Below are 8,954 nucleotides of genomic sequence, written 5' to 3' on the forward strand. Positions count from 1 at the left end.
CCACAAGCACATACATACCGGTACTCAGTCACTCATTAAGTTAGTCACACTCCCGCCCGCCCTTCACTGCACATTCCAGGCCCGCTACTATCATCAAGCCTTCAAAGAGTCCAACTTTGTGATGAGCAATGTCCAAATGCCAGGTGGAGGATATTTGGGGTCAAAGTTGTATTTCTCTAACATTCATGGCAAACAGTGTTATGCTTTGCCTATCAGTACACACACATAACAACCCCCCCCCACACACACACAACACACACACACACACGCACATAAATAAACAAACAAACACACGCACCGCCCTGATATGATGAGAATGCTCACATGCTCAAGTGCTTAGTTTCATACACCAAAGGACTTTGACCTAACTGTGCCACTTAATCTCCTTGTTCGGAGACAAGGAGATTCAGTCCAATGTTAAAACATCCTGCACTAACAAGCAGGGCTTTTTCTCTGCGGGGACAGGCAAGATCTCCCTGCCAACCACTTAGCCTTTCACATTAATTACATCAAGGAAATGCTCCGATATGGGATTTGCTTTGCAGCTTTGCAAGTCTGAAATATCTTTCATTAGTTATTTGTGTACATGGCAAATTTGTATGCAGCCTATTCTGCACTGAGCCGAGTAGCTTATAATCATCTCCACAGACGTGCCTCACCATCCACCATAGAGCTTTCTGCTCCTCAGGTTGGTCCTAACGACCAACTATTTTTCCTATGAAGTGTCTCTTCAGGTTGTGCTCCTGATCTGGTGCTCTTCCCCCCTAGTTACCATGGCGGTTGCTGAACAATGTTTTTAGGAGATTAACCCCTTGTATGAGCTGGCCAGAGTCAGATCTTCAGTGTGGTGAGGCTTGATTGGTCAATAATGACTTTGACCTCAAGACAGATCTCAGCAATGTTTATAAAGATTGAATTGGATTGTATATTCATAGTGGAAAAATTAAGCCTTTAGGACATGTGCAGGTTTGTTGCTGATGTAGTGCTGAGGATGATAAAACAAGCCGACCCTGTGTCTTGGCAGGAGGAAGCAGAAGCGAGCAACGACACGCCACTGTCTGTTTGAGAAGCCGCACAGGAATGAGGAAGTGAGGCAGAGCTTTTACGGGAAACCTGCTGGTGGCAGGGGGAGGGGCTGATGGGAATGCAGAGGAGGGAAGATGATGAATGACAGGTGTGGCAGAACGAGAGATTGTGTGTGTGTATGTGTGTGTATGTGTGTTTGTGTGTGTGTGTGTGTGTGTGTCCAAGTGTGAATGTGTATGTGCGTGTGTGTGTATGTGAATGGGTGTGCACATGTGTGTTTGTGTGTGTGGTGTGTGTTTGTGTTTGAGTGGGATATGCTTACTTGGGCGTTTCCAAAGGATATCTGCAATATTCCAGTGTGTCTGCATTCCTACCCAACACCTTACTATGGTCACAACTTCCGTTCATTAGATGATTGCCACACTTTTGTTCCGGTTGCAATCTTGTGAGAAACTGCAGCTTCTTCCCTGCTGGTTGTGTCTCTACACTTCCTCCTAACCATTCTCTCAGGCCTCTCTCCCCTCTCTCCCTTCTCAGATGTGTCTGTACTTGATTGTTGTTACAATGGTATTTACAATAAGGTGACTCACAAGGGCTTGCCAACATCCTGTTGTTTGCCCAGGGAGGCCTAAGTCATTGATGCTCCAGGGGTCCCGCCCCAGTGAAGACTGACAGGAATCCCGTTGTAGTTGTAGACGTTTCCACCAACCCTCCACGTTTGGAATATTTTCCTCAGCAAGAGAGCACCCTGACCTTTTCTCTTAATAGCTAATCTGTCCAGTGAACTGGGAGTCCTTGAGTCAGGGGCTAAGAATGCTTCTTACCCAGCACAAGCGGAATGAGAATAGAATAGGACAGAGAGAGAGAGAGAAAGAGAGATAGAGAGAGGGAGAGAGGGAGTGAGAGAGAGAAGAGAAGGAGGGTAGTGGTTGATAGAGAGAAAAGTGAAAAAGAATGCAGGAGACAACCGTGGGAGAAACTGTAGTCAGATTTCTCCTGGGTTTCTGCTTGTCTGGAATGGAATGTGTGTGTGTGTTTGTGTTTGTGGGTCTCAGTGTGTTTGTGTGTGTTTGTGGGTGGGTGTACATGCATTTTGCTTCGTGGGACCCTAACTCTAACCTAACCCTATAAAAATCTCATGCTGACATTTAACTAAGCGCACTAGAGCCACTGCAGTCAATGAAAGGTCAGATTACATTCCCCCAATCTTGATGGGGAAACACTTCTGAAGAATACCATTATTAAGGGAAATCCTTTGCAAATAAATGCATTTAAAGCCATCTATCCCCCCCCCCCCCTCTCTCTCTCTTATATTATTGTTTCTCTATCAGTGTACATCACCCTTACCCTTGTGCCTGGGAATTATGCCTTTTGGACTTTGAGCCCAATAAACAACATGCTGGCTATATTGCTGGCCAAGATTTTGTACTTTAAACCTGTAAGCACTGCAACTTAAACACATTGTGCATCAATGATGGGATATAAACGTAAACCAAATATTGGCAAATCACCACTTTGCTGTTTGTGATGTATGATGGATGCCATGTGTGCAATACTTTTAAAACATTTTTTATGTACAGGCATGTTTGTTATATATTTTTGACTGTGAGGATGTGCACTTATATGTGTGAGGATGTGTGTACTTCTCTCTCTCTCTTTCTCTCTCTGCATGTGTGTGTGTGTGTGTGTGTGTGTGTGTGTGTGTGTGTGTGTGTGTGTGTGTATGTTTGCTCTCTGATGGCTCTGGTGGGAAGATTACACAATACAACTGGTCCTTTGGAATTAAAGGAGGTTCTCCCAGCTGCACTTTCTCTTTCCGTTTCCCATAAACTGCGAGGTGGGAGCCAAGGGGAAGCATGACTGACCAAGTGAGAAAAAAACTTAACCCATTCCCCCCTGACAACTCTCACAAAAGCACTGACCAGAGTTCACAAATCGTGCACAGTGTAGTAGAACCAAAATATCTTGTACACGTTTTGAAAAGGAGTCCTCGTATTTTCATTTCCATTTATATTTTTGGCTACTATCAAAAACATTGTGGCCAGATATGGAAAACTTTGAAAGCTATTTGAGGTTAATCCTGCATTTCCCGTATAGTCCTTGCTCAACCCTGCCTGAAAAAAAAACAGCTGGGTAGAGCATTGCTCATGGACCACACATGCAAATGTTCCCTTCCTATTTTACTGCCATTTTCAAAACGGTTTGCATGATTGCTCCATCAGAAATTCTGGGGAAAGAAACGCATCGCTGACGGCTGCATTTACCAAAACAAGACATGTGGGATCCCTTTTGTTTTGGCTGTATGTATCCAATCCACTGGGAAATATGATGGATATGTTTTCTGCCTGCAGACGTTTGTTTGTAAACTTGTTTTGGAATTTAGCATGGTAGCTCTTAAACAAGTATTGGTCAATGTGTCCACTTACAATAACCCCCCCCCCCCCCTGCTGAAAACGGCAGTTCACATTTTGTGTCATTGGAGTTCACTGTCCAGGTGACGAGTCCTCTGTTAGCTTTGGAGTGAGTAGTGTTATACCACAGCAATCTGATATAAAACCCTGAGGTTTTAGGCATAGATTGGGAAGAGGATTATGTGAGGATTTGGGAGTGTGTTGTTCATGGGCTGTGTTGCCTGGCAAGAGAGAAGTGAGCTGGTCGGCATTGGTAGGGGGGAACCGGGTCAGTCCACAGCGGGGATGAGAGACCGCCAAGACTGAACCGGATACCTCCAGAAACACTGAAGGCTCTGTTGACATGCCGGCTAAACTCTCAGTCACACACGCACGCAGAGCACCATTGCGTCACCCTGCTGCTACAAATGCAAATGTTGCTTCTCTTCCAGAGAATTCCGCCTTCCAGGATGGAAAACATGGGCGAGGCAGCTTTGGAGCGGAGCTCTGCCGAAGATTCCAGGATGTGACGGCAGGACCCCCCATGGCATAATCACCTCAGCTTATACGTACACATTGATCATGATAAACCCATAAGAGCATAATAAAAGTTAACTGGATAGGGAAATGGGCATTAGACAAAAGGGCAATCTGTCTCCGTGTCTCTTTCCCAACTTTGACATATGGCCATTGTCTGTGGTTTACCCGCCTTTGATTTTTTGAATGTGGCCTACACTTTTGTTATTGTTTTGGGTGCTGCAGAACATGGTTTCACAGCTATGAGGAAATGAGTGACAAAGTCAAAGAGGTTCAAGTTTATAAAAATATTTATTGAAACTGTATAAAAAATAAGTTTCTAAATTTAATTTACATCGCTAATTCAGTTGACAGGAAAAAAAATTCCAAGCTGCAATCATGCAACTAGAGGAGAAAACCATGTAAACTCATACACACACTCAGTCATTCAAGAACATTCTCAACTGAGACACACACTGAAAACAATTGTCAGTAGACTTTCAATACACCATGCATTGAGAGACAAGTGCTTTGAAGGTTATTGGCAGATATTTACAATTCTGTTCATCAACCCTTAAATATGGTAAAAATAGATTTTAAATAATCTGTGGGCCCTTCAGAGTGAAAAAAAAATCTCTATAAATAAATAATTCCACATCTTTTGCATGAAAACACAAAAAAGGATGACCTCACTCAAATAAATATTATTTACACTGCATTGCCTTGGAATTGAGGTTCAAGACAAAAACAAAAATATATTTAGATATTTTACATATTTACAAAATTAACAAAAGAGCAGGTTGTAGGTTTCGTCAGTATTGTAGTTGCATTGCTGTGTGCACATGTGATTTATGTGGGTGGAGGCTGTATATGGGGAACCTTGAGAGCGAGGTGTGAGGCAGAGAAAGAATGAGAGACAGAGAGAGAAAGAGAAGCGAGGTATGTCAGTTTCAGAGTTGCACGGATTGCTCATGAGGTTATCTGGTCAGCGTTGAGTAAGTGTTGTTGTGCATAACCACAGACTTGCTTGCTGCAGATTATGGCAGAGGAAGAGAAAACCCTTAAAGTGTGATGAAAGAAGAAAAAGAAGTAGTGGTGTGGTGTGGCTATTCATTTCAAGTATATCCAACATCCCCAACAGTTTTAAAAACTCCCACACAGAAGGCACTGAACTAGAGGCCCACTTAAGCACTCACTCTGGCTCTCCCAGACTGCTGTAGCTGACAGTAGTACTTTCTAACATTCTCATCTTGGTCCGTCACAAAACAAACACAAGGCACCTACTGTAGCTAGCATGGCAAACCTTGTGCCTTTTACAGTGTGAATAGATGACATAAGACTCCCAAAATATTTTACTATGCCCAAGTTATTTTAAGAGGTTTGGTTCTTAATTCTCTCAATGGGGCAGGTGTAGTTGGAGGATAAGAAATAGACCTCTCTCTAACTTCCACTTAGCCCCAGAAAAGAAAAGTCTTTTGCTTCCAATCCCCCACCCCCCCATTTCCATTCGATTTCAGTCATGACGCTGGCAGCCTTGGACACAGCTGCCACGCAAAAAAGAAAACACACGTCCGTTGCCATTGTGACAGGTGCGCGCTCAGTCCATTCACCTCTGACTGACAGAGGACTGGCTTGGGAGTCCGATTTCAGAGTCTCTGTTGTCGAAGGGAGTTCACCGACGGGGGGAGGGGAGGGCGTGCCACAAACGACACAGGTTAGCGCGGTTACTTGCTGCCCACATTGACTGTGGGGAAGGGCGTGGACTCGTGTGCCAGGCTGTGCAGGCGGATCTCTGTCCCCTCGGTGGTGGCGGGTGTGGTGGCGCTCTGCATCCACGGGTGATTGAAGATGTCCTCGAAGGACGGCCTCTCTGAAGGCCTCAGGGACAGGCACCACTTAATCAGTTGCTGACATTCTGGAGAGAGGGAGGAAGACAAAAAGGGCGTGTCAATGGTGACTCAGCAGCAAGCAATGACTCAGTATAAATACAAATTACTATGTAAAACACGGGATGTAAAACTGCAGTTTTCATAAGGTTAAAAAGAGTGAGAAATTCACCTGCTGACACCCGCCTCCTGAAAAGCACCTGACCACGAACAATCTCTTCATCCTGCTCAAATGGGATGTCACCACAAACCATGTCGTACAATAGGATACCCAGTGACCATACTGTCGCTGACCGCCCATGGTAACGGTGGTGTCTGATCCATTCAGGTGGGCTGTACACACGGGTGCCTGGTGAAAGCAAAACAAAAATAAACAAACATTAGTCATTTAGCAATCATTCAGGAAGCACTGCTGAGAAGAGGAAATTACATGTGATTGTAAAGCAGAACCATTAACTATCAGTTTACAATCTAATTAAAATGAAATCAACAATATTATGAGTGTTTGAAGGCTGGAAATGTACGTTTCCTAAATATAAGCAGTCATATAATTCAGGTTAATCCGCAGGATCATGTGCCTGTGAGCGTGACAGTAGGTGTATGCGTGTGGGAGGGGTGGTTGCCATGTGACTGTGTTTACAAACTTTGAGTTGTAACTATTCCCACTCAGCCCAAAGGGGGGCGCTCCAACCAATAACAATCAGTTGACCTCTTTGACGCACCAAAATAAAACAAACCGTAATGTCTTTTGATCTTGAATGCTTAATGCGGTTTGTTTAAAAACAATAACACGCTACTTGCGCATACAGAAGAAGTTACACATTTAATGAAATACCTTACGTTTTATGATTTGACATTCAACACATCCATGACTGGAATAGAAGGACTACATCAACAAAAATGCTGCAAGCTACTTTATGCCTTCAAACAGCCTGCTTACCGTCAAAATCTGTGTAAACAGTGTCCTTGAGTAATGCTCCAGAGCCAAAGTCGATGAGTTTCATCTCGCCGGTCCGTAGATCAATCAAGATGTTTTCATCTTTGATATCCCTGTGCACCACCCCGCAATTGTGGCAATGCCGCACTGCTTCAAGTACCTGGCGAAAAAAGTTCTTGGCCAGCTCTTCGGGCAAGGCACCTTTCTCCGTGATAAAATCAAATAGGTCCTTGACGGTCTCTGGTCTCTCCATGACGATGATGAAGCTGTCTGGTCGTTCGTACCAGTCTAACATGTTTATAATGCCACGAAACCCAGTTCCCACTTTCTTTAGGAGGACGATTTCCATCGGGACGCGGCTACCGTTGGGCTAAAATAAAAGAAAATAAATCTGCCATTAGTCATTTACGCAACCTTGACAGGACACATTTGCACTGGCTGACTGCAAATTTGCCCTCTACAACCAAAACAGTACGACAAAATTCGTTTGTTACGTTAACGTTAGTGAATTTCTCTTACCAATTCTCCCCATTCAGTCACCCGATCTTTTGCAACATGCTTGATGGCAACCTGTCAGAAAATTAAAAAAAAGAACATTAATAAATACAATCTAAAAATCCTCATGTAATCATGCAACAATTTGCTCAATTTACTATTAAAATTCATATCTTGAAAGTTTCCCACATTGATTTTTAAAATGAATTGCATTTTTTTTTTTAAGAATACCTAGAAAAAAAAACCATTACAAAAACCATTACAAAAAACCTACCGGCGCTCCGTCAGCAATCCTCAAGCCACCGTAGACTGTGCCGAAGCCTCCGCTTCCCAAAACAGACCCGACCTGGTAAACCTTCTCGAATGGTTCCCTTTCTTTAACTACGGATATAAATAAAAATAATTATATATCATTGATTTAACACACCACAGAGCATGTCAAACCTAGCAACAATACACACGTTTGCTAAATAAATTCGATCATTTACAAAACAGGCTATGGAGGCAAGCGCTCCATTATCCAACCGTCTTGTGACGTCCTCTTTGGAGTCAGGCAATTAGCTTGCTAGCTACCGCATTGCTAGGCGCTAAACCAACAACACAACGTCCTCTAACCTTGATGAACTTGAAGTTGGATTTTCGCAGGCATGTCCACGGTGGAAATATGAGTGAAAGAGTTGAGTTTTGATAGAAGCATCCTTATAATCCGCAAATCGAAAGATTTCCCACGATTACTCCGAAATGTAGGTCGAAATCCTCCGTCGAATGCGAGTGATGCCGCCGAGAGTCCACGTTGTCGAAGTGGGACAAATGCGGTGAAAATCCTTTCTCATCCAGCAGCGGTATTCGCCAACTCCGTGTTTATTTCTGTTCGTTGAACCACACAGATTTCACTCGGTAGTAAATAACAACAATAGAAACGTTAATATAATAGTTTAAAACGGTAACGAATTTTTAGATATACAGCGATGTAGCCAAGTACCGCCGTTGTATACGATTACCACGCAGCGACACCGGCTTTCTGAATCGGCAAAATGGGGGCAGGACAAAATATATATCGATAGTAAATGGGAGTAACCATTGCGTTGAACGTCACTCAATCCCCACCCATTAGCATCTACTCTACCAATGGAGAGACGATATTCTTCCCACGAGGATGTCAATCACATATGAAAATAGAGGAAAATGACGCTGGGTAGACTTGACGTGGCGGGAATTAAAACGCGCCAAATAAAGCTAGACTTTGTGATTGTGTAAGGAGCATGGGAGAACCGTGGGGAGAACCCGCGAAATGTCGAGTGATGTTTATTTTGAAAAAATCAACGGCTGGCTCCAGACACAACGCGTGGGGAGTGGAACGGCTGGCAGAGTACTGAAAGTAAAGGGTAGATGATGCTTGAAAATACACGTTTGGAAGAACAATGATCCGTTGCTTAAAATGAAGGAAATGAAATAGCTGAACATTATTTTGTTGTAGTTTGTTTCAGATGGGGAACCTCTGTTTAATTATTTGGATACGTAACGTTACTCAACTCCTGTAACTTACATTGAATAATGTGACCCGGCTGGGTCACATATTAAACCCATCGTGTAGCCTACATTTGTTTCTGAAGTGGCACTCTACGTAGCACTCTACGGGAATTTAATTTTACTCCCTTGCAACATGGACTTTACAGTCAATTAATGAAACGTGTAGCTGTCCAT

The 8,954-nt window shown here is 43.4% G+C and overlaps 1 protein-coding gene across 1 annotated transcript; it reads right to left on the minus strand.

Moving 5' to 3' along the window:
• Positions 1–4,225: 4,225 nt before the first annotated feature.
• On the minus strand, positions 4,226–8,275 carry pim1 (Pim-1 proto-oncogene, serine/threonine kinase). The gene is made up of 6 exons (XM_076276911.1): positions 7,866–8,275; positions 7,525–7,631; positions 7,275–7,325; positions 6,759–7,125; positions 5,991–6,167; positions 4,226–5,847 (listed from the first exon to the last, which is right to left on the minus strand). The coding sequence occupies exons 1-6, from the start codon at positions 7,945–7,947 to the stop codon at positions 5,657–5,659; spliced, it is 975 nt and encodes a 324-aa protein (XP_076133026.1). The 5' UTR covers positions 7,948–8,275; the 3' UTR covers positions 4,226–5,656.
• Between the last annotated feature and the right edge of the window lie 679 nt (positions 8,276–8,954).

The sequence above is a fragment of the Alosa pseudoharengus genome, unplaced genomic scaffold (genome assembly GCF_046254945.1).
Source record: "Alosa pseudoharengus isolate Yale_2024_CS ecotype anadromous, Long Island Sound unplaced genomic scaffold, YU_APseudo_1.1 YU_APseudo_1.1_scf_9, whole genome shotgun sequence".
In the NCBI taxonomy this organism is placed as follows: Eukaryota; Metazoa; Chordata; class Actinopteri; order Clupeiformes; family Clupeidae; genus Alosa; species Alosa pseudoharengus.

What these genes read in the sequence shown, in the direction of transcription:
- pim1 (XM_076276911.1), bottom strand. Translation starts at nt 7,947, where the DNA reads ATGCTTCTATCAAAACTCAACTCTTTCACTCATATTTCCACCGTGGAC. An exon ending in CCAACTTCAAGTTCATCAAG is followed by an intron (nt 7,632 to 7,865) that starts GTTAGAGGACGT and finishes TTATATCCGTAG; the next exon opens with TTAAAGAAAGGGAACCATTC. An exon ending in CAGGAGGCGGGTGTCAGCAG is followed by an intron (nt 5,848 to 5,990) that starts GTGAATTTCTCA and finishes CCCTCTCTCCAG; the next exon opens with AATGTCAGCAACTGATTAAG.